Genomic DNA, 24,707 nt, shown 5'->3' with positions numbered 1-24,707 from the left:
CTCTCTGCCCCTCCCCTGCTTGTGCTCTGTCTCTAAAATAAATAAACATTAAAAAAATTAACAAACAAAAAAAAACAACTCTCTTTTACTTTACTTCTAATCTTAAACTATAATTAATGAAAGTATTATAATATACAGAGTCTAACTCCATTTCCTTTTTTTTTAAAATTCCATTTCTTGTTTGACTACTGACAACTTTTAGATCCCTATCCCTCTTCCCAACCTACCCTACATCTCAGCCTCCAAGATAAGAAAGCCTTAGATTCTTTTGCCTCTGAGGGCAGAAAACTTTCCACCTTCACAGCTTCTAGTCCCTTCAGGAAGCTCCTGCCCCAGCTCTACCCTCTGAGCACAATAAAAAAATGAAAACCAACCCCTCCTCCTTTCTATTTGCTCCTGTCCTCATATGACCCCTGTGAACCTATTCCATCCTGGGATTCCTCAATTTGTTATGAATACTAATGAGTGCTTTTGTGTCATATGCTTTGGCATCCAAAGAAATTCCTGGTGGGTAATCATGTCTGCTTCTAAGCAGACATCAAAATAAGTGGTAAACACATAAAACTAATGTAATGTTATATGTCAACTATACTCAAATAAAAAAACTTTTTTTAAAACAAGAATATTGTACAAAGGATATGCCAAAGACATGAAAATAAAGTTAGGTGAATCACAGAAGAGAATAAATAATTATTTTTAGAAATAGCTGGGGAAGCCATCCCCCAAAACATTGTGAGAGTAAAGAATACATCAATAAACATATCAGAAAGAAAAAAACTTATAGGGATGAGTCTCGAGCGGTGTGTACTATCAAGGAAAGAAAGAGTAAAATGCTAGTGTATTTACAATATAAGCCTGGAATTTAAGATGAGTATAAGGGAAGGGATGGTTCAACAGATTTAGAAGGACTGTTCCGGGTGTCAGCTTGTTCCTTGGAACAAAAGGGAGCCAACAATGATAGTAAGAGCCTGAAACGAGGCAAAGTAGATGGAAACAGAAAAGAAAAGAATTTTCACAGTAATTCTAAGTTGGAATCATCAGGATTCAGTAAACAAGTACATAAGGAGCTGAAAGAAAAAGGAGTCAAGGATGACACTAAAATTTCCAATAAGGGAGGCTGATAAATTTCTAATAAGGGAGGCTGATAAATTCAAAGGAGCTTTCATACAGGGAATGATATCTGAGCAGGGTCTCAAAGAATTGTCAAAGAAAATTGGGAGAGAATATATTCCAAAGAACATGACCAAAGAATAGAATCAGGAAAACACAAAATATGTGGATAATGGTAGGCAATACAATTCTGCTGAAATATGCAATCTAGAGAAAATAGATTAGACAGGTTGTTAAAGTCTGACTCTGAAGACCATACTAAGTCGTGTGTACATTAGATAAATGGTGGAGAACCACTAAAAGACTCTATATTTTATACAAGTCTTAAAGATAGATTTACAGGGCGCCTAGGTGGCTCAGTCAGTTGAGCGTCCCAACTTCGGCTCAGGTCATGATCTCGCGGTGAGTTCGAGCGCTGCATCGGGCTCTGTGCTGACAGGCTGGAGCCTGGAGCCTGCTTCCCATTCTGTGTCTCCCTCTCCCTCTGCCCCTCCCCCGCTCATGCTCTGTCTCTCTCTCTGTCAAAAATAAATAAACATTTTAAAAAAATTAAAGATAGATTTATAACATTACTTCTTTATCTTTAGCCCAGATACTATAAATAAATGTGGCTTCTTTTTATTGTCTGTCATATAGTAACTATTATTTTTTTTCCCTTATTGATCTTAATTGTTAAAAAATTCATACTCAAGCATAAAACCCAGATGTACTGATCTGTTCATATCAAGTATCCAGTAGTTTTATTGCTCTGGTTCCTTTTAGATTGCACTGAGTTGAGAAATTATCACATTTTATAGTATATTATTTTTTACTTACAGGAAACATTTTTTGTTGTATCTGCCCAAATACTAATGATTCTTTTTATAACCCCTATCCCCCATAGACCTGTGGCCACCATTTTTTTTACATGATTTGGGACCTACAAGCACAGTTAACTGGAACCGTACGAGGTATCTAATCCAATTTGGAATAATCACAGTCCTTCCCATGGGAATTTAAGGGGAGTCTGTCTCTCTGTAGCTGATAATGCACCATTTGTACTTGGAAGTGTACACAGCATTCTTTCACTCACCACACAGATTGCTTAGCAAAGAAAATCGGTCATCAGAAAAAGTGATATAAGGCAGATGAGCAGAAGTTGACAGAAAAGAAAATAATCCCTGGATTCTCCACAGCCTTAAAATATCTGATTGTAGGCCTTCCTAACACCCAGTTATATCCCTTTCCTTGGTCCCCATGAGGCTCTCTTGTATTAATACATTTTCATCTCTATTGCGTAAACTATTTCAGGTTGTTTTCTGTTATTTGTAACTCAAACTGCCACTTCCTACCACTAAGAAAGTATGGAAAAGTTGTTGGCCCCATAGAATGCAAAGCAACAGTACTGTCCCTGGAAGTTGACTTGGCAAACCGTACAATGTAGGATGCAGGGTGAATACATTTCCCCATGTGATGCCAAGTTACATTGTTAGCAACAAAACGCAAGCAAAACATACATATTTAGTACAGATAATAACAGACCCAGTTGAAAAGTGGCTGCTCCGTATATCTTAACTCTCCTACTCCCTCGGCTAGAAGTCTCCACTCAACTAAATCTCTAGGATAAGGTTGAAAGGGAGCCCATAGCACATCACCCAGTTTAAACAGCTCAGATCTTTGTTGTGGCCAGTGCTGTCACAGAAGCTTTACCCTCCAGCACCACTGTTCCTTCATTCACTGTCCTTTCATCTCTGAAAACCAAACTCTTTTAAAGTATCAACTTTGATTCATATTTGACCACTTCCCATGATAACCTTGTACTTTTAAAGCAGTAAATAGAAAAGATTACTTTGGAGGAAAATCTTGCATGAAAAATAGAATAGTTTTTAAAACCATTAATGTAAAAGAAAGAACAAAAACAGAGTGAAATAAAGACCCTACTAAACATCAAGGTTGTATGATAGCAGCACTGTTCTTTACCTGAAACTTTTCAAAGCCTCCTTGTGGAAGTTTCCAAGACAAATATATTGTGTTCTCTTCCTGCCCCAAAATCAGCAAATCAGATGGTGGGTCTGGATCTAGGGCAATGAAACAAGACACTGGAATTGTATCATTTTTTTTTTAATTAAAAAAAATTTTAACTTTTTTTAAAGTTTATTTTTGAGAGGGGGTGGGGGAGGGAGGGGCAGAGAGAGAGGGAATACAAAATCTGAAGCAGGCTCCAAGCTCTGATCTGTCAGCACAGAGCCCAATGTGGGGCTTGAACCCACAAAACGTGAGATCCTGACCTGAGTCGAAGTTGGACGCTTAACCAACTGAGCCACCCAGGAGTCCCTAATATTTTAAATACGATTTTAGAGTGAGAGAGAGAGCGTGCAAGCAGAGGAGAGGGGCAGGGGAGAGAGAGAGAATCTGAAGCATGCTCCACACTCAGGTGGAGCCCAAAGCAGGGCTTGATCCTACAACCCTGGGATCATGACCTGAGCCAAAATTAAGAGTTGGATCCTCAACACCTAGGTGCCACCCCCCTTTTATTTTATTTGAGAGAGAGAGAGGAGAGGGGGTAGGTAGGGAGCAGAGGGAGACAGAGAATAAAATACTGAAATGATCTTTAAAAAATAAAACAAAACAACAAAACCTTGACTGTCACACTATGGAAGAGTCCTAGGATACACAGAGAGAGACACTAAGCACTGGAATGATATCTTAAAACAAACGAATACACAAAATAACCTTGACTGTCACACTATGGAAGAGACTTGAATACAGGGGTTTTTCCAGTCTGTTTTAGTACCGTGTGATCTTGTGCAAGCAATCTATCCTGAATCTGTCTCCCCAACTCTGCAACGGAAGGGAAAAAAACAATTTTCTAGAAAGCCTCTTCCCACAATAAAATTACGTAAAACATGGATTTTAACATTTCTTTTTTCTCATAGCAAAATTCAGTATGAACTTAATTCAAATTGGGATTTTTAACTTACAATTTTATGCACTGCATAGAGTAGCAGATCTATCTATCACCCCTGCCTTAAGTTCACAAACTCCTTTTCCCTTTAAACATTATAACTGAGAAGGTTCTTGAAGCTTATTCTTCAAATTGGTAACATGACTCTATTTCTAATTCCTATTAAATATTGTCATGTTCATTGCTTTTTTTAACTGAGAGAAATATTAATATTTTTTGGAATAATTTCATCTCTAAAATTCAAATGTTGCATGAGATTTTATTTGTCCCTACTTACATATTGATTTAAGTTTATTAGAATTCAGCTCAATGGTACACTTAAATCTGAGTCACTGATTCACTATCCTTTTTTATTCTGTTTTTCTGTAATGCATATTCCCTTCTAACTGGAATTAATTTATTATGCTTCCAAATTCCCATAATATATTTTAGCTTTATTTTATACACTTATTACTATTCCATCTAGTTCCAAATGGAGTTGAGGTGGCTTATAAAAAAGGCAGGTACAGAAAGATAAAAAATTATTAATATACAGTAAAAGACAAAAGTCAAATAGTAAAGTCAGAGAGATGGGGACAATTACTAAGTCACCAGCCTTGTCTTAGAAAACACAGCCAAAGCAACATCATGAAATATGAAGGTATTATTAAACCCAGAGTAGAAATGAAGATCTTGAGGTCCAAACAGAATCAGAATTTGTACAAAGTCACAGAGCCAAGAAATACAAGAGTCCTGCAGATGACATAGTGGCCTTTCTACTGAAGCACAGTGGTTACAAAGGACAGGATTTCATCTCAAGGAAACACAGGTTCAAATCTCTGTCATCTTGTATAAGATATAATTTCTACTGAAATTCTCTTAGCCTCAGTTTTCTCATTTATAAAAAATACAAACATATGCATCACATTATGATTGACAGAATAAAAGTAGTCACTCAGAATTAAGGGATATAAAGCATACCTAACAAAGTACCTGATAAACAACAAGCACTCAATTTGATGATGACAACAATGATGGTGATGGTGACCATGATAATGGCACAGCCCAAGTCAAAGCAGCAAGGAAACTTTCACTGATATAAAATTTTTAAATAAAGTAAAAAAAAAAATTAAGCCATTTCTCATCTGTTTCTCATCTATTTCTGATGTTTCTTAGGATGGTCTTTATGAGAGGCAGCAATGTCATATCAGTTTTAGAGTTAGATAACTGGGTTAAATATCTCACCTTTAGTAATGAACATCTCTGAGCCTTAACCTACATTTGAGGTTACCTGGGTAGATTCAGTATAGTGACTTAAGCAAATAACATCATGTTGGTGTATTCTAAGTGCTCAAATGTTTTAGTGTATTTTCCAGGAATTTATTTGACTATCACTCATTTTCCAGTGCTTTCTCCTCCTCCATATCGCAGATTCTGAGGTTAAGCCTCCTCTCACACCGACAGAGCACTGGTACTTTATTAAATACAGGTGCATGTGCCGGGGCCACACAAGTGAAAGGAATCTTTGGAACACTGCACATGCTCAAGGCAGGCATACATGCAAGTGATGCTAATAAGGTCAGAAGAGGCAAACTGAACCCCAAAATGCAATTAAAGACACAGTGCCATTTATTTTTTCATATTAAAAGTTTTGTTTTGTTTTTCATAAAATGTTAAATACTCAAAATATTAGAAAAATATTGAGTATTTCATGACAATAATATCTTGAGGTTTAGAGTACTTTGCACTTGCAGAGAGAGCTTTGTGTTTGGATTTTATCAATAAGATTTTGCACCCAGGCAGGAATAATTATTCTCATTTTATAAGTGAAAACTTAATAGTTTTGCCCAAGGTCACATAATTAATAAGTGATAGTGGCAGGAATACAACTCAGGCATTTTCCAAGTTAAGTGCCGTGTTCTCTTCTCTTCAAGCATGCCATAAACCACTTCCATTTTCATTCATTTTTAATTAGATATTGGCTTTAAACACAACCATTTCCATTATTTTTTGCCCATGAAAAGTCAATTAAATATAAAATAAACTTACAAGTGCTAACAATGAGGACAGTGGGATGGCTTCTTTTCAGTCCCTTGGTAGTTATAACACTAATTAAAAAGTCAGTCCCTGAAGAAAGGCTATTAAATGTGAATGTCCTGCACATTAAAAAAAAATTCACGTATTAAAACATTTAGCTCAGAAACATTTGGAAAACTCCCATCTTCTCACCCTGTCTACAGAGAGAATTTTACATATAAGTCTTGTGGTGTTTTTATTGTCTATCACAGAAACAATCTGCTATGCTTCATAAGCATAAATAGTTAATTAGAAATCATAGCCTCTTACACAGAGAAATTCACTTAAGTCAAAAAGTGTGTATTATACATACAAGCATGAGATATCCTGTATTAATTTATTATTATTTGCAAAACAGATTTGTCACTGTATCTCAGACATTTTCTAATCACATCGTAGCCAAAAAAGTTGTCTTACAAATTTTCTAATTTCTGTTTATATTAAGCCAGTAGTATAGCATTTGGAAAATATATATAAAATGTTAATCTCATGGTCCATGTAACTTGACACAATTTCTTTTCAGGATTTTCATACCTTTTTGTGGAAGGCAGGGTTTCCTCTCTCATTAAGATTCCGCTGGATATTGAAATAATGTATCCGTCCAGAAGACTTCTAGCTGTAGGCCAGCTAACAGTTATTGCATTGGAGTTTCTACTATGGTTCATAAACTCAACTGCACTTGGGGCTATATCATTAAAACATACACATAAAATAACATTTTCTACCGCACAAAGCACCTGGTCTAAAATAGCCCTGAAACACCCTCAAGATTTGTTTCACTTTCTGCAAACTCTGAGGGTAACCAAAACATTCCTTTTATTCTTCCTGATAGATGATAAGTTAAAAGTCAAAAAAAGAGAAAAAAAAAACCAGCAAGAATAATTTTAAACTTTAAAGTGGAACCAATATATATTATTGTAGTACTATAATCAGTATTTCCCTCGCCTCAAAAATGTAGGGAGATATTGTATCTTGGTCTTGTACGACTGAAAAGGAACAGAATATGCCACCCCAAAATATGCCTCTTTGGCATAAGGATGATTTTGAGTTGGTTATTCTTAAAAGAAACAGCAGACACATGAGAAACTCTGAAAACTGAGTTAAAAGTTATCCTTTGTAAGAGACTCTTAAATTTACAAGGAAAATCTCCATTCGTAAGGGTGTCTCCCTCCCTACACTAGGAGAAGTCTGACTAAATCTCTAGAAATTCTTGCCAATGGAGAAGGCAGACCTAAATCTGCATAACCACTTTACACTTGTTTACTAGGTTTTCCTAGTAGCCTCCAGTAACTGGCTCCCTCGTCCCCCCTCAACATTTTCTTTTGTTTTTAGCTGGAGATGGTATTTAAGGTGGTGGCTTAAGCCATTTCAGGGAGTTACTCAGATTCCCTGGGTCTCTCCCACGTATGCATGAAGTATATATATGTTTATTTCTCTCCTGTTAATCTGTCTTACACGGGTTGGCGGGGGGGTGGGGTGGGGGGGGGGTGGTCCTCAGTAAAGGACCTAGAAGGATGGAGAGAACATTATTTTTCCTCCCAACACCACCAATCTGCGAAATATTTAATGATTTTTAGGACTCATTCCAATTAAATACCAAATACTGACAAAGTTAATCAGCAGAAATGTTAATTGCAATCTAAATGTGAAATACTCCCTTCTTTCCTAGGGAGAAAAGTTAAATGAAATAGTATATAATATGTATTTTGTTTTGTCTCTAAAATTCTTCCATGTAAAAGAAAAGAACAAAATTGTCAAGAATATTCTCTCCCAATTCCATTCTTTGTTTTTATAGTAAAAGAATACAAGCTATGGCCAGTTCCTAAATACACAAATCAATAAACCACTGTCAAGAATCATTAACATAGTTATTATAGAATAATTGAAAATTTTACTTCATTCAGATATGAAAATGTATACATTTTGCATACATCCTTCCCAATCATCCCTTATTTCATATGACAAGCATGGAATAAATCACCATCTGCCATTGGGAGTAAGTTGCTAACACTGGGGAAATGTCACCTCTTTGTCTGCTTGACTGAACAATGAGGAAATTAAATCACAAATGGAAAATCTGGCCAGACCCCAGACAATTAGCTACTCTACTGCTTGGCAATACATTTACAAAAGAGGTTTTTCTGACCCATATAAGGGGAAACCGAAAAAGAGACAAGAGAGGACACTGCCTGCCCATAAAGAAAATCTGGGAATAACAAACTATTGACAATCTTCCCTAAAGAATGAAATAAATATTTGAACATTGATTCAATGTTGAATTGAACACTGAATAATACCTCAAGGGCTTACACAGGCTGTACCTGTCTGTATTTCTTTTACGTTAGGAGCACTGTCTTTAAAACCTTCTTTTTCAGTGCAAATTGAAAAAGTATACACTGTCGCAGGATCCAGGTTAGAGAATGTTGCTGCTTCTTGAACTACCTTCTGGACCTATCAATCCAAAAGAATAAATTAGCAACTGTTCATTTAAAAAATGTTCCACAATTCAACACAACCAAATAAGCATGGGGGTTATTTAGTTTCACTACTATCTAACATAAGAATGCAGTAATATTGGACTCAGCATGAAAGATTCAAGTTTAATGCTTCCGAGAGCCGCTTCTAACGTACCATGAAAGCAGCAGTACAGTTCATGCATGTGATTTCATAATGCTGAAAATTCCCATCAGCTCGATTCCAGAGAATTTCTATGGAAGAGTCTGTCACTTTGCCCTCATGGATATTTGATGGTGCTTCCAGACCTACCCAAAACACACAACACATTTAAATTCTTCTATGTTTTCTAACTGGGTTTTTCTTTTTAATTTATCCCTTTAAAGGAGGAAAAAAACACAAGGTGAGAAAAGAACAGTAAAGTTTATTAATCAACTATCTTTATATCCTAAATTAAAACAGTTGTTTACACATAACACAACAGTTTATCAAATATAATAATCAGTTGCAATACTCAGAGTTATGGTAAACACCATAACGAGCAGCTAATTTTGATTTTGCAGCAAAAACTACAATAGCAGCAAATTCCCAGGAGCAAACGTACAATACTTAAAAGAAAAAAAAAAGAGATTTAAGCTTTCTGAAACTATTATCATAAACTAAAAAGTCAACATAGAGAAAAATATGAAGTCCAGATGAAAGGGTAAAGAATCCTCTTTGTATCAGATATTAGCTGAAGCTAAAACCGAATTTTATCTTATGAGCCTTAATTGTTATGTTTTCATGCTAAAGATCCCATTCAGCATAAAGAAAAAGAAATTATTTCAGAAAACCTAGAAAAATTGCAGCTTTATACTACTATCTTATATACTGATATATTTTGCCAATTATATCACAATATTGATATATGTAGATGATCAAGTACTAATTACTTTTAAAAACAAGAATTGTCAAATAGAATGCTGCTCATAATGATTTATAATATAAATAAGGAAGAGGCAGAGTTTAGAGATATAATAAATACATAAAAATTGTAAGTAAAAACAAAGTATAAACATATACTGAGCTGATTATAAATATGTTAAGGTTCTATTACAACAACGTGATTAGTGGTACCAGTTTGGGAGTATTTTATGAAAAGGTGAGTTTAAACAGTAATAGAAATTTTACAACTTGGGAGAGGAAGAAGACACATGGTGGTATAATAATATATGTGAAGATTTATAGACAAGGAAGAGCAAAACATAAAGAACCTGGACATGTTTATAGTCAGAATTATAACATTTTCAGGACTACATATTATTTTTGTATGGCATTTATTACTCTGTGCCATTCATTTCTATATATACGAGGTCAATATCTTAGATAAATGTCATGTATCCCAAATGCTCAAAATGAATTATTTGTAGAATACATGAGTGATTTAAAGAAAAAACAAATCAAAATTGATATGAAATTCAAAATGTAAGTTCTGGTATGAACAAATATAATATGTACTAATTTTAAATATTCAAAGAAGGAAAACATACGCTAATTCTTTCCAGACAAAGGCAGCGTGGGGAGAGCAAACACATGCTAAGATTATGTGCTTTGAGAGATACTATTAAGTGTCTCTAGACTCAAAAAATATAACCCAGTTCTCATCTGCCTAAAATTATTCACATTCTTCACTCTTGAGATAAGTCATTGAAAGTTATGATTAAGATTCAAGTATGTTTTCTTCTTAATGGATAGATTTAAAAAACTCATGACTTCTCAATTTTACATAAAGTTAGCTCTATCTGTATACTAGAACAATGAAAGATTAGGTTCAGTAGTAAGGTATCTGTAATTATTTTTAAAAGATCTTTGAAAACAACTGCATTAAAGTGAATGTAGCCTACTAATATAAAATGGGACACAAAGTCAAAATTTAAAAAAAAAAAAAAAACCTTATGTAAGTCCCAAAATACTTACATGTTTTTACTGCAGGCACATAGTACATATTACTTAGTTTAGTACCACTGATGATGGAAACAAAGAAATTATATTCTGTGCCTGGCGTTAAATTGCCAACAGTTATTTTATTGTCATGTTTCAAAGGCCTGGTAACATTTGGTCCTCCTTCAATTACAATATGTATGCCATCAAACACTCCAGTATCAGGCATTTGAACAAATAAGATTACAGAGGTACTATGACTTTCATATGGGATGACAATTTGGACTGGTTTGGGCTCTGAAAGATAAAAAGAGAGATTTATAATTAGTGTTTTGTTTTGTTTTTTTGATTTCAAGTACATTTCTCTATTTTGTCTGCTATGTTCTAGAATATGTGAAAACACTAAATGCCTGTGCTAACTTATGTTTACTATGTCAGTAAATAAGGTGGACACTAAGACAGATTGTATGTACATATATATTGGAAGTACTGATTAACTTTAATTTTTTGATTCTCAATTATAGTCTCAAAAACATAGGAATCTAAAATTTTCCAATTTGTTTTACCTTTTTATCTATTTATTAAGCAAAGGCTTTTGAAAACCTATATACTAGGAAGAGTGCTTAAATAAAGTAAATAAGGCCAGGTTCCTTCTTCCGAAGAGTTCCCAGTCTCAATAAAAAGATACACAAATCACCAACTAGAATTCCAAATGGATAGAGCTGAGTTGGTAAAGTGAACAAAAAGCCATTGAGAATAGGGGAAGAAAAGAATTCTAGGGGATATCACTGGGGAAGGCTTCCAGAGTCTATGACTTTTTTATCTGAATCTTAAAGAATAGTACAAGTTTACCAGAAAGAGTATGTGGTAGAGAGAGATGATTAAGAAGGCAATTCCAGACAAAGAGGAAACCATGAGTGAGGCATAGAAACCAAAAAAGGGCATCATCATCATCATCATGTATTCAGCCAAGTTCTTTCACCTTTTTACTAGCAGGGCAAGTTACTAGTCACTAATCTTTGGCAGTTAGTTGTTAGTCTTTGGCAAGTTGTGCCTTGGTTTCCCTTTCCCTAACATGGGAAAGAAAAGACTAGTATCTACTTTGCAAGGTCCTCGTGATGATTCCATGAGAGATTGTATTTATACACAAAGGGTTTAGTTCCAGGCACGTGGCAGGTGCTCAGGTGTTTCAAGCCTGGAGTGTGTGTGAGGAACAGGGAATGGAAGACCAGGCATGGAAGGCCACCTCTGACGCTGGACGCTGTCTGCGAGAGGCCTTGCATGCCATGCTGTGGAGGTCAGATTTTACCCTGTAGGCACAGGGATTTTGAGCAGACATTTCATTTCATTTTTAGGAACACAGACCTGGCAAGAGTTTAGAGGAAAGATTTGCTTACATTTCACACTCTCATTGACCTCTATGTAAGAGCTTTCTTGTACTGTAATCTTCTACTGTGCCATTTAGAGCAGATTTGAAATTTTAGATGATTTCTATTCACATTATTTCTTCCTCAGGTCAATTTTAATATCAAATCTATTTGTAGATTATTGAAATACTACCCAGTATAACCTTAGATCTGTCCTTTCAAGTAGATATCTTCTTCTAAGATATACATTCTGAAGTATATTTTTTCTTTCAGAGAATAATTAAACAGTCTTTCCTTTTCAGTTTTGTGACATCTGATTAGATGCAACTGAACTTGTTCTAAATCATTGATACTGTATTTGATAATATGATTCTGCCAATTTACCCAAAGCCAGTACTGTATAAATGGATTTTAACACGTACCTATTATTAACATTCTACAATATAAAAACTGTACATTATTTCCATCAATTCATTCATTTGTAATATATAACTTTCTTGCCTTTATCATTTTTCATAGTTATGAAGAAATGTTCAACATATCACCCATAACAAATACCATATGGTATACTACTGTGTTTCAAAGCACTTTTACCATGTTTTTCCTTTTCCAGTTATCTTTTCTTTTTCTGTCATCACTAATGTTTTTTATGGGTTTCCTCTTTAAATTCTTTACAGCTCTCTTCAGTTAAAAAGCTCTACACTAAGCATGGTTTTTCAAAGGCTACTATGACATCCCATAAGTATCATACTCATCTGTACGTGTGGACAATGACCTGAAAGCTTCTGAATATACCTTGAGCAGAAATTAAACATCTGGAGATTGGAAATGAGTGGCCAGCAGTCATGGAAACAGTGCACTCCCATGTTCCTGGGTGCTGAAGGTATTTTCTAAGCAGAGACAGTGCTTTAAATAGGCATTGTCTAATTCAGTTTCCAAAAGTGTATGGAGTCTGTGACATTCTCTATAGTGGGTAAATATGGGGTTTTCCATCAGTTCCACTTGTTCAGGGAAATGAGACCAATGGCATCAATATATGCCACATTAAAACAGATGAACACAAAGGCTGGAAAGGTATAGAACAGGACAAAGTTCTTTCTCTTCAAATATCTATCCTGAATCTCTGGAAACTCAAGTGAGAGAAGGTTTCACATAAAAAAAAATAAATGAAATATTTATGAATAATGAGTAAAGACTGTGACCTTTATCCCTACCCATTTTCCTGAAAAAAGCTTTTTAAAAAGAAGTGGTAGCGTTGAGGGCTGTATGAGGTTTTTTCAATATAAGATAAACACAAGGCCAAAAATTCAAAGGCTTTTATTATAGGCAAGGGAGAATGAGGTCTCAGAGTTTCCCAGTCTATCTTGAAATTGATTCTTCTATACTGAGAGGAAAAAAAGGAAACTCAAACACCAGCTCTTCTTCCCTCAAGAAAACTTGAGTACAGTTAATTCTGCCAACAAAGAGAAACTGCAGAGATAACTGAAATGACTTTCCTGTGGTTGAAATACCAGGAATGGTCATCACTCCTCAAAGTCACTAGTCCAATTCTATTGAGAAATAAAAATTATAACCTCAAACACTCTCACAGTGCTTGCTTGGTGTCTGAACCCTTAAATTATATTAATTTCACATGTAGATAAGATTATTATCATTCCCATTTTAGAGAGAGGGAAACTGATGGCCATTAAAGGTTGTGTGACTTCCTAATGGATGTAAGCTGATAATCATGGAGCTGGAATTCCAACCCAGGCAATCTAATTCGATGGTCTGCACTCATAAGCACCGCCTTCACCCAAAGGTCATATATTACAGTTCAAGTGTAGCACAATAATAACTGGAAATCGAGTTTTGCTAGTTATTTTTAGGATAATTTAGAGAGATGGATAGATATGTTTCAAAGGGAAAAGGGATATCAATGAACATGTAAATTTTTTTTCTTCTACATGTCTACAAAATGTCATTAAAAGGTAAATGTCCTATTGTGCTTGACTGTCTCAATGTGTATGGAAAAGAAATAGGATGTGGTAAATAATAGTTATCAACAAACAATGCAGGGAAAGAATTTCTATGTATGCACATTGGGATAGGTTAATATTTGTTTCATCATCTGAGACAAGTAAAAATGATGAATGATAAATAATCTGATGATGCTAATAGTGCTTACCAAGGTTAATAAATGACTAGAAAAGCCTATGGAATTATAAGAAATAGTGAAATGCTTGAAGGAACTAAAGATAATTCATCAGAAAGGAAGACTCTATATACACTAGGAACACCTAATGGCTATTTCCAAGCAACTGATGTCCTTTCATGGGAATTAGGGAGTAGTTTGCTCTGTGATGCTCTGGAAAACAGACATGGCCTTATAATAGAGGAAAATTACAGGGATTTATTACAAAATGATCAGAGGCACGATGCTAGCAATTGCCTATCAGGTGAGGCATTGGTAAGATGATCTCTGTCTAACTTCAAATCCTCAAATTCTGTAATTTTTCCTGGGATGTATATATGTTAATCATGTTTCAGCATCCATGTAGAAGAGCAGTTTTGCAAAGAAGTGTTTGAATTAAACAGAGTCAAGAACTGTGCTTAGACATGGAGATATAAAGCTGAGTAAAAATTTTAAAAAGCTCATTATATCTAGAAATGGAGATAAAATTTTTATATTTGAGATGGAAGAGGGGTTGAAATATGCCAAGTTCCATGGAGTCAAAGAAAAATAGGATTTTAGAGCTGGAAGTTGATTTAAAAATGTATTCAATAATCTAAATTTTTAGAGAGAAAACTTAGCACCTAGATGATGTGGGGGCACTCTAACCTCATACTGCTAATAATTGGTTACAGTTTATTTCCTATCTATGCATTTTAATTTCCATACTTCCATTCTGCTGATAAAAATTTAGGGGTTGATGGGCATGAAATAATTTTTTTGGCAATATCTCTTTTTCATGTGTTTTCTTTTAATTTTTTCCTATGATAATTATCTTCAGGTATGTTTCCTTAGAAATTTAAATATGAAAGTTATATACAAATTTAGTTTTAGTCTTTGGAGGACAAAATGGGAAGATTCTACATTGACTGAGTGTACATACATACTGCTCAAACATAATTTTTTGGACCAATTCATTTTTTCCATCAGCCTGCCTTATTATTAGCCAAAAAGGCCTGTGAGGTCCAATATTCATTCCTTCCTCATAGTTACCTCTATTTACTCAAATTAGTCAAGTCAAAACCCAAGGTGTCTCCCTTCCTTTATACTCCTCACATGCACTCTATCACCAGCTCAGACTTCCTACTTCCGTAATATAAAATATATCTATTACTTTATCTGCACTTTCCCTTTCTTGTCCACCATAATCTTTTGCCTAAATTCCACAAAACTCTTACCCAGTTGCCCTACTTCCATCCCTGCCACTTTAAAAATCATTCTTTGCACAGAGTCAGAGGGAAATTTTTGTAACATAGGTCACATCATAAACTTGCCTGCATAAAACTCTCAATGGCTTCCCACTGCCCTCAAAACAAACTCAAAAGCACAGCCTAGGGGTGCCTGGGTGGCTCACTGGGTTAAGCATCTGACTTCAGCTCAGGTCATGATCTCCCTGATGGTGAGTTTGAGCCCCATGGTGGGCTCTGTGCTGACAGCTGAGCCTGGAGCCTGATTCAATTCTGTGTCTCCCTCTCTCTCTCAGCCCCGCCCCCACTCACCCTCATTCTCTCTCTCTCAAAAGTAAACATTAAAAAAATAAATTAAAAGAAAAAAAGGCACAGCCTACAAGTTCTATGTGATCTAACCCCTGCATACTTCTCCAATATCACTTCTTATTCCCCTTCTCCCTCTTCATTAGACACCATGTAGCAGGCCTTTTTGTTCTCAGATATACCAAGCTTTTTCCTGTTTTTTGGGCCTTGTGCCTTTATGCTAGGTGTTCATGCCTAAAGTACCCTTTCTCCATCTTATTACGCTCTGGCTCCTTCTCATCCATTAGGCCTCCATTCAAATACAGCTCCCATTACAGTCTATCTACACTAGAACCATCCACCCCTCTTCAGTTACTCTCTATCACGTCACTCTGCTTTTTTTCCCTCCTAATGTTTATCACAATTTATAAATATCCATAAATATGATTTATTTATTTCCCATTTCTTTTCATTCTCCCTCCTTAACAGATTTTTCAATGATTATCTATTGAGTGAATTAATCGTATTTGAGAAAGAACATAGATTTCTGTCATTGGTTTGGTCCTAAACCTATAAATACTGTCAATATTTTATGTCAGTGTTCTACAACAGCAGGCCTTTGTTGATTCAATAATAATTACAAACATTATATAGCTATATGTTTATATAGCCTATAGCTATAGGCACTGTTCTAAGTCCTTCCCTTTATTAAATCAGCTAGTCTCAGGAAAACCCATAAAATACAGACTATTATTTTCTTCCTCTTTACAAATGTAGAGAGAAACTAAGGCATAAATAGGTTGAGTACATTGCCCAGGGTCACTCAAATAGTTCAACCCAAATAAACCGAGGTAGTGTGGCTTTAGGGTCAAGTTCTTAGTCATAGACAATGCTGCCTTTATTTAAGCATTAAGCATTTTCAGGAGAAAAGAAATACAAACTGCTCCAGGTCCTGAGGCTACCATCAGACAAACACGCCTACAATCTATTTACAAGGGTAAAACCTGCTACCAGAAGGATGTGTAGGGGAATATTTTACAATACTCCCAAATCAGCAAATATCTGTTATGAATGAAAAATATTTGATTCTCACTTAGAGTTTGTTGAATAGTTACCAGCTCACTCAAGTTCCCATTCATCATTGTTGCCATTCCAATGTCATATGTCATTCCAGGGGTTAAATTATCAATCTTGAATCTATTAGCATCTTTTACAAAAAGCTCCCTGGCTTCTCTTGCATCTGATATGGGTTTGATTTGAATGTAGACCTCATGGCCATCTTGTGGGAGTTCCCAGTGAAGAATTATACTGTCCTCTCCCACATCTTCAGGTTTAGCATGAACTTTCTGAGGAGGATTAATACCTTAGAGAAACAGATAAATAGATACACTTATCTTAGTTTATTGTTAACATTACTCTTGCTGTTGTAAAAATCTCTTAACCCAATATTAGTTAATGGTTAAAGTAAATTTAGCAAATCCCTATATCACTGTCTTGAAACTCAATTTTAGAGAAAAATGTGTCTTGTTATTAGTATGCAAGATTTGTCAATAAGATTAAGCACATTATACATCAAGGGAAACTAAAAAGTATCTAGCAAATTCTTCAGATTTTAAGGGTGCCATCAGAGTAATGTTCCCATTGCCAAAATTATTCATTTTTTCATCAAATGCGCATAGGCACCCATCTCAGCATGTAGAGTACATCAACAAAAAACAAAGGTCACTGCCTTACGGAGTTCATATTCTAATGGGCGGAAAATAGACAGTAAACAATCATATACCAAAGTGTATATTATATAGTACATTAGATATGATAGTGCTAAGGTAAAAAAGAAAAAGTAAGGTAAGGTTAGCGAGAACAGGAGTGTAGTGGCTGTAGGGAGGAAGTTGTGGTATTAAATAGGGAATCCAGGGCAGGTGTCTTTGAAAAGATAAGATTTTGGGGTGCCTGGGTGGCTCAGTCAGTTAAGTGTCCAACTTCGGCTCAGGTCATGATCTCACTGCTAGTGAGTTCAAGCCCCACATTGGGTTCTGTACTGACAGCTCAGAGCCTGGAGCCTGCTTCAGATTCTGTGTCTCCCTCTCTCTCTGCCCCTCCCCCATTTGTGCTCTGTCTCTCTCTCTCTCTCTCTCAAAAATAAACATTAAAAAATTAAAAAAGAAAAGATGAGATTTTCAGCACAGCAGGTGAAGGAGGTTAACAAAGTTAGCCATGCCATATCTGAAAGAAGAGTTTCCCAAGGGGCACCTGGGTGGCTCAGTTGGTTAAGCCTCCCACTTCAGCTCAGGTCATGATCTCACGGTTTGTGAGTTCAAGCCCTGCATCGGGCTCTATGCTGACAGCTCAGAGCCTGAAGCCTGCTTTGGATTCTGTGTCCCCCCACTCTCTGCCCCTCCCCTGCCTGCACTCTGTCTCTCTCTCTCAAAAATAAATAAACATTAAAACAAATTTTTTTATAAAAAATAAAAAAAAGAGTTTTCCAGGAAGGAAAAAAAAAAGCAAAAACAAAAACAAAAAAACAGAAGGCTTCACAGGCTTTCACTTTGAACAAAGCAGGTAGCAACTACAGTGATATACAGAAGCATGATCTCTCCTAAATTTTAAAGAATCACTTGGGCTATTATGTTAATAATAGAGAGGGTCAATGGTAGAAACAGAGAAGCAAGCCAGTACTCTTGGCAGAGAGGGTGGCAAGGATGACCACAGGCCTAAGGGAAGCAGTGGCAAGTATTGGAATTCTAGATTTATTGCAAAGATGAAAACAACTGGTTATCCTGACAGATTGGGTGTAGGCTGTAAGAAAAACAGAAGAGTCAGTGATACCTTCAAGGTTTTTGACCTAAACAACTGGATGAAAGAAATGGCCATGAATTGACCTGAGAGGACTATAGGCAGATTTGGATGGAAACATCTGTAATTCCATTCCATTCCATTCCATTCCATTTTGGACATGTTGAATTTAAGATGTCTATCAGAGATCTAAATGAGATATATTACTGAATAAACATATTTAGGTCTGAAGTTCAGAAGAAAGGCCTGGGGCTAAAGATATAAACTTGGGAGTCATTAACATATAGATGCTTTTAGCTTGGCACTGGTATTTATCACAAAAATGGCTAGAATTTTATATTACTCCTCTAATTTCTGAAAGGTATGGCACTCATTTGGAAATAGAAAGGACAGTATCAGGTTGTGCCTGCCATTCTTGTAGAATGTCATCAGATATTCTATCATAATAACTGACAAAAATACTTTGGCTTCCTCCTTACACAATTTATTTATCAAGCCTTGTGATTTTTAATACAATTGTCTAGAAATAGCAATTCCCTCCTTTCAGTCTTGTTTGTTCTGCATTATATTCTTCCCTAAATTTTAATAGTTCATCAACACAAAGGTCAATCATGTCCAAGAATAATTATGTAATTTTAAACTGTTCGGTAGTTCAAATAATATTTAAGGAATTCTCTATGATTTTCATAATTACTTTGTTCCCAGAAACTATAATTTGATTTTTTATTTGAGCTTCATTTCTTTATCAACACAATAAAACACCACATTTTAAGTATCAGAGAATGCTACAATAATCCAATTAGAAAAACTTCCCCCTAGAGTCCAGGGTGAAACAACTTCAGAACTTTGTTCTTGTATAATTACAAAACTTAAAATACTTCCTTCAGTGGAGGACTGAGATGAAATCTACTGCATTTCATTACATAAGCAGAGATTGAGGAAATGATGAGATTTGGTGAATCTGCGATTCCCCTGTAATTACTGACAGAATTTTCTTGCATCCGTGTGCATTTTTATGGGAGAGGGTCTGTTAATTTTTCCATGTCCTCAAAAGTCTCCATGACCCCCCAAAAAGCTGAATTTTACTGAATAAAATATACTCCTTCATACGTATGAAGGTTCTTCATGTTCCGTGCCTAGCTTACATTTTCTAGACTCTCTCCACATGCCCCCTGTACTCCAGCCTTGCCAAACAACGTATAATTTGCTAATGTTCTAATGCCATTCCTTTCTAAAAGCCTTATCTGGCTTTCCCAGGTATGGCTAGATAGATTCCTCTTCTTTAGTCCTCTCTGCCTGTGCACTTGCTATCTGCCCTGCTTGCAGCATCCTCTTGACAACCCCCACCCCCCTCCCCGCTAACTCCTACTCTTCCTCACAACACAGCACATGACTCCGCCAGAAGAACTTCTGGGTGAATTGATCCATCTCTATGCTACCATAGTACCCGGAGCATAACCCCTGTAGTAGCAACTATAATACAGCATCAGCACTGTTTCTCAATTTATTTGTCTTATTCTATTAGCATGTAAGCCGTTTGAAGGCAGAGGTCAGGTTTTACTCCTCTTTGCATCTCTAGTACCTGTTGTGGTTCCTGATTCTAAAAATTAATTTGAGTGAATAATGAATGAAAAAAGAATATTGCCTCAACCTTAGGAGAGTAAAAGAGCACTGGAATACCAATACCTACATTTGCACTGCTGTGTCACGTCAGCTTACAGTTAATATGCACAGCAAATAACCCCAAAATTAAAAGTGCAGACACATGTACCTTTCTCTTGTTCCTCTATTAAATAGGTACATGCCATGGGAGATTTTAATTTAGGTTCGAAATTAATGATCTGTGAGAAATCCTCCTAGTCTCCCTGTCAGTTAAATTTGGAAGCACTTTGGGGTGCCTGTGGGGCTCAGTTGGTTAAGCGTCCAACTTCTGCTCAGGTCATGATCTCACAGTTCATGGGTTAGAGACGTGTGTGGGGCTCCATGCTGACAGCTCAGAGCCTGAAGCCTGCTTCATATTCTGTGTCTCCCTGTCTCTCTGCTCCTCTCCCACTCCCACTCTATCTCTCTCTTTCAAAAATAAATGAATATTTAAAAAATGGAAGCATTTTGGAGTGCCTGGGTGGCTCAGTCAGTTGAGCATCTGACTCTTGATTTTGGCTCAGCTCATGATCCCAGGGTCATGGGGGCGAGCCCTGCATAGGGCTCCATGCTGAGTGTGGAGCCCAGTTAAGTTTCTCTAGGTCTCTCTCCCTCTCCCCTCCCTCCCACTTTCAGGCACTTCTCCCTCCAAAAATCAACTAAAAATAAATGTTTTTGTCCTCCCTTAAAAAAATGGAAGCATTTTACAGAGAAGAGATCTATCATTACCAGAGGGGACTGGGGCTGGAGAGTGGGCAAAAGGGGTGAAGGGAGTCATTTGTAACATGATGAATGGTAACTAGAACTTTGAGGGTGGTTACTTTGTACTGTATACAGATGTTGAATTATAATGCTTTACACCTGAAACTTACATGATAAAAAAAAAAAGAAAAAAGAAAAAGAAAAAGAAAGCATCTCTGTAAGTGTAAAAGATTCAACCAAGCATTTATCCATTGAAGGGTGCTTTGTCTGAGCTCAGCGAAGAAAAAAACATCAGCTCTCTACCATCCGCTTGGAAAAATGCTTTTGCTTAGGATTTACAACATTGAATACATGTATTTAAGTATTTGCATTTAGTAAGCATTAAATAGTATCTTTTGTTATTTTCAAAGTATCCCAAGTATTCCCAGTGAGCATGAGAAGGCTAATTAACTATGGCTATGCATGTTTCGCATTCCTGCTACCTCAGCTCTAGTGTACATTTTAGCTGCTGTGATTTTATTGGGAATTTCAGCCAAAGAACTTTGCATATAGGCGTGTTAAATACACACGCACAAACAAAACAATTACACCCACAGGGATATTCTCCAAAACCTACTTAGTTATGAATTGTTTCATACAATAGTATTTATCTTAAAAAAAGTTGACTTATACTTAAGGGGGTAAATATATTGCTTAATTAAAAGATAGATTACGTTAATGATCATGGTCTAGACAAGAATTCAAAACTGCCATGTGGAGGTGAATTATTAGAAACACATTGGCCAAAAGTCCTGGGATGAGACTGCCCCCTAGAGGTCAACTCATCACACTGTGTGAGAAAAGAAGAATCCAGTAAAACTACATTTGCAGACCTATTTGTCGGATATAGTGTTATTAAAGAGAACTGGATGAACTAATCTTCATGTTTCATGATAATTTCTTTTCCAGACAAGGCTATTATAATAAATATGTCTTCTGGGAACTCTGGTAGGAACAATGCAGATGCTTAAAGAGTTCATATAAATCTAAATGAACTTAGTATTTAGAATCTATGCTTAATTTTGATTCAACACTCAAATGTTTAACTGTGAGTATTCATACCAATGAAGGATCAGTATAATTTCAGCAAATATGAATTTCAAAATATGAAGTGTATATATAAATACATATATATGTGTATATATATACATATTTTTTTTAAGGCAAAATTAGTCAGTGCTTACCTGTCACAGCTGAAATAGGTTTCTCAGAGCAGCTTAGAGTTCCTCTTTCTGCTACACTGAATAGATATATCAGATACTGATGGAAAGGTTTGAGATCTCCAATTCTCATTGATGTGTTGAGTTTTTCAATAAACACCTCTTCGGATTTATTGTTTTCAACATCCAAAATCGTCACAAGATAATGGTGAAAAGATACAAGATCTGGGGGATTCCAGTGTAAAAATATTTCTGTTGGAGTCACATGAATAACTGTGACATTTTGAGCTGATAATGGGCCTATGAGATTTTAAAAAAATCAGAAAAAAAATACATCATATTAGTGATATGGTTTGTCAGAGTAATCTCTCACCTCTCACTACTTCCCTACTACTCTAGTCTGGAGAGAAAAGGAAAACTGGATTTGAGTCCTGGCTTTTCCAGTGCAAGTCTCTACTCCCTGAGTAAATTATTTACTGTCTCAGAGCCTCCATTTTCTTGACTGTAAATGGGAATTATAGTAGTAGCTGTCTTGTAAAATTATTATGAAGATTAAACAAGGAATGTAGAGCAGTTGGCAAAGTGTTTAACACATGCAATTGGTTCAACCATTATTTTTATCACAAACACTACCAAAATGGCATTTCTAGCATTCCATGATCACATCTTACGTGCCTTTTAACTCTTCTGTCTTGTCAAACTAAACAGCAGGGACTTCATTCTATGTGTTCTTCATTCCCATCATCACTAGAACTCAGACATTCATCCTCTTACAGAAATATTTCCCCACTCCAAACCATTTCACCCAGTGCCAGGCAACAGTTTTCCTAATTAATCCTTCCAGATTAATTTTCTTTAAAAAGCACCTTGTGGGGGCGCCTGGGTGGCGCAGTCGGTTAAGCGTCCGACTTCAGCCAGGTCACGATCTCGCGGTCTGTGAGTTCGAGCCCCGCGTCAGGCTCTGGGCTGATGGCTCAGAGCCTGGAGCCTGTTTCTGATTCTGTGTCTCCCTCTCTCTCTGCCCCTCCCCCGTTCATGCTCTGTCTCTCTCTGTCCCAAAAATAAATAAAAAACGTTGAAAAAAAAAAATAAAAAAAAATAAAAAGCACCTTGTGCAGATCAGCTTCAAACTCGTATGCACCCCATCTTCCCAACATGCACGCACATGCGTGCGTGCGTGCACGCGCGCACACACACGTACACACATTCTTCTTGATTCTTACTTTAGAAATAATAGCTGAAGACTTTAAATGAGACCATCTGGGTGTCTGTATGGTTTAACAAAGCATGTTCCTCTGGTCAGTTTACTTAACCTTTCTGAAGCTCAGTTTTCTCATTTCTACATAGCTACTCCAGGGTTGAGGTATGACCTTTGAGAGATTATGCACTAAAAGTGTTTTGTAAAAGGTACAGCAAGTCTTAGAAACTATAGTCTTAACAGATTTCCAATGCTTTTAAAAAAATTTTAATGTTTATTTATTTTTGAGACAGAGAGAGAGAACATGAGCAGGGGAGAGGCAGAGAGGGAGGGAGACATGGAATCCGAAGCAGGCTCCAGGCTCTCAGCTGTCTGCACAGAGCCTGACATAGGGCTCAAACTCACAGACCCCAAGACCATGACCTGAGCTGAAGTCAGACACTTAACCAACTAAGCCACCCAGGCGCCGACCCCCCCTTTTTTTAAATTAAAAAAAAAATTTTTTTCTTTTTGGATTTCCAATGCTTCTGAGGTCAAGTCCAATCATCTGAGACTAACACTACCGGCCCTCCCAAATCTGGTACCACTTACGACACAAACTGATTTACCCTGATGCCTGAGAAAATCTTCTCCAATCACACTACATACACTATTCTTTTCCCACAAACTCATATCTCCACACTTTTGCTCACAATGTGCTTTTCTTCCTTCAAGTTTGAATCTAAGTCTCTTATTTCCTTGTGCCTTCCTGTTACCCATCTTATGCATTCTAGAAAGTATTTCTTAAATGTCCCACTGACTAGGAATTAGGCCATTATATTTTGCAACAGTTTGCTACCATTTGCTTGCTTTTACTTTTACACCTTACAAATTCTCTTCATTGTAATAAGCCTCCCCAAATCCAGAATGCATACCTGTTTATCTCCTGCTCTTAGCACATATCAAAATGTAAGTTCCACAAAAATGTATATAATTATCCACTGTGGGCTGGGCACCAGTCTAATTTGTGCTATAAGACAAATAGATATAGTTCCTGCCCTTATGGGTTTATAGTTGAATAGAAAAACCAAAGATATAAATACATTCATTGTAATTTAAAATGGCTAAAGATATAGGTATGCCCAGAATGTTATGAGAAAATACCAGACCTTCAGGAAATATCTGCTAATTATAATATTCAATATTTGAAAAATCATACTTTCAGATGTTTTGTGACTTACGTGTTTCAACAACGAATATTGAAGTTAACATAGTTTTTGCCTCCCATTCATTTATTGCAAAGAGTAAAAATCTGTAAACGTGGCCAGGACACAATTGCGTAATTGTTTTTTCTGTAGCATTTGGGGATATGCTGTCAAAATGTTGTTCTTCTGTATAATCTAAATAATATTTAATAATAATTTTATATCCCAGTTTTAGCCACTTATCCAAATTATTCCAACCATTCGAATTATGCCAACCAAATACAACTTCAGTTGTTCCGATATCCTTTATATAGATTGAAAGGTTTTCCTGCAGAGAAAGTGCTGAAAAAAATAGAGAGGAGCATTATTTGTAACTAGAAATCATAATTCTATCTTTAAAATAATAAAAGGGAGATACATGATATGAGAATATCAATAAAAATAATTACACTCGTA

The 24,707-nt window shown here is 36.1% G+C and overlaps 1 protein-coding gene across 1 annotated transcript in view; it reads right to left on the bottom strand.

Annotated features, from left to right (window-relative positions):
* PTPRQ (protein tyrosine phosphatase receptor type Q) overlaps positions 1 to 23,826 on the bottom strand; it is a 245,430-nt gene extending 221,604 nt beyond the window's left edge. Inside the window, exons 1-7 of the mRNA XM_081796296.1 lie at positions 23,676 to 23,826; positions 21,894 to 22,169; positions 16,658 to 16,897; positions 10,520 to 10,780; positions 9,097 to 9,171; positions 8,741 to 8,871; positions 8,431 to 8,560 (exon numbers count right to left, since the gene is read on the bottom strand). Coding sequence (XP_081652422.1) covers positions 8,431 to 8,560; positions 8,741 to 8,871; positions 9,097 to 9,171; positions 10,520 to 10,780; positions 16,658 to 16,897; positions 21,894 to 22,169; positions 23,676 to 23,826 — 1,264 coding nt within the window. The remainder of the gene's footprint in view (positions 1 to 8,430; positions 8,561 to 8,740; positions 8,872 to 9,096; positions 9,172 to 10,519; positions 10,781 to 16,657; positions 16,898 to 21,893; positions 22,170 to 23,675) is intronic.
* Positions 23,827 to 24,707: the final 881 nt, after the last annotated feature.

The sequence above is a fragment of the Panthera onca genome, chromosome B4, assembly GCF_046562875.1.
Source record: "Panthera onca isolate mPanOnc1 chromosome B4, mPanOnc1 haplotype 2, whole genome shotgun sequence".
Lineage (NCBI taxonomy): Eukaryota > Metazoa > Chordata > Mammalia > Carnivora > Felidae > Panthera > Panthera onca.
Note: the sequence above shows the minus strand (reverse complement) of the source record. Positions and strands in the feature narration are given on the sequence as shown.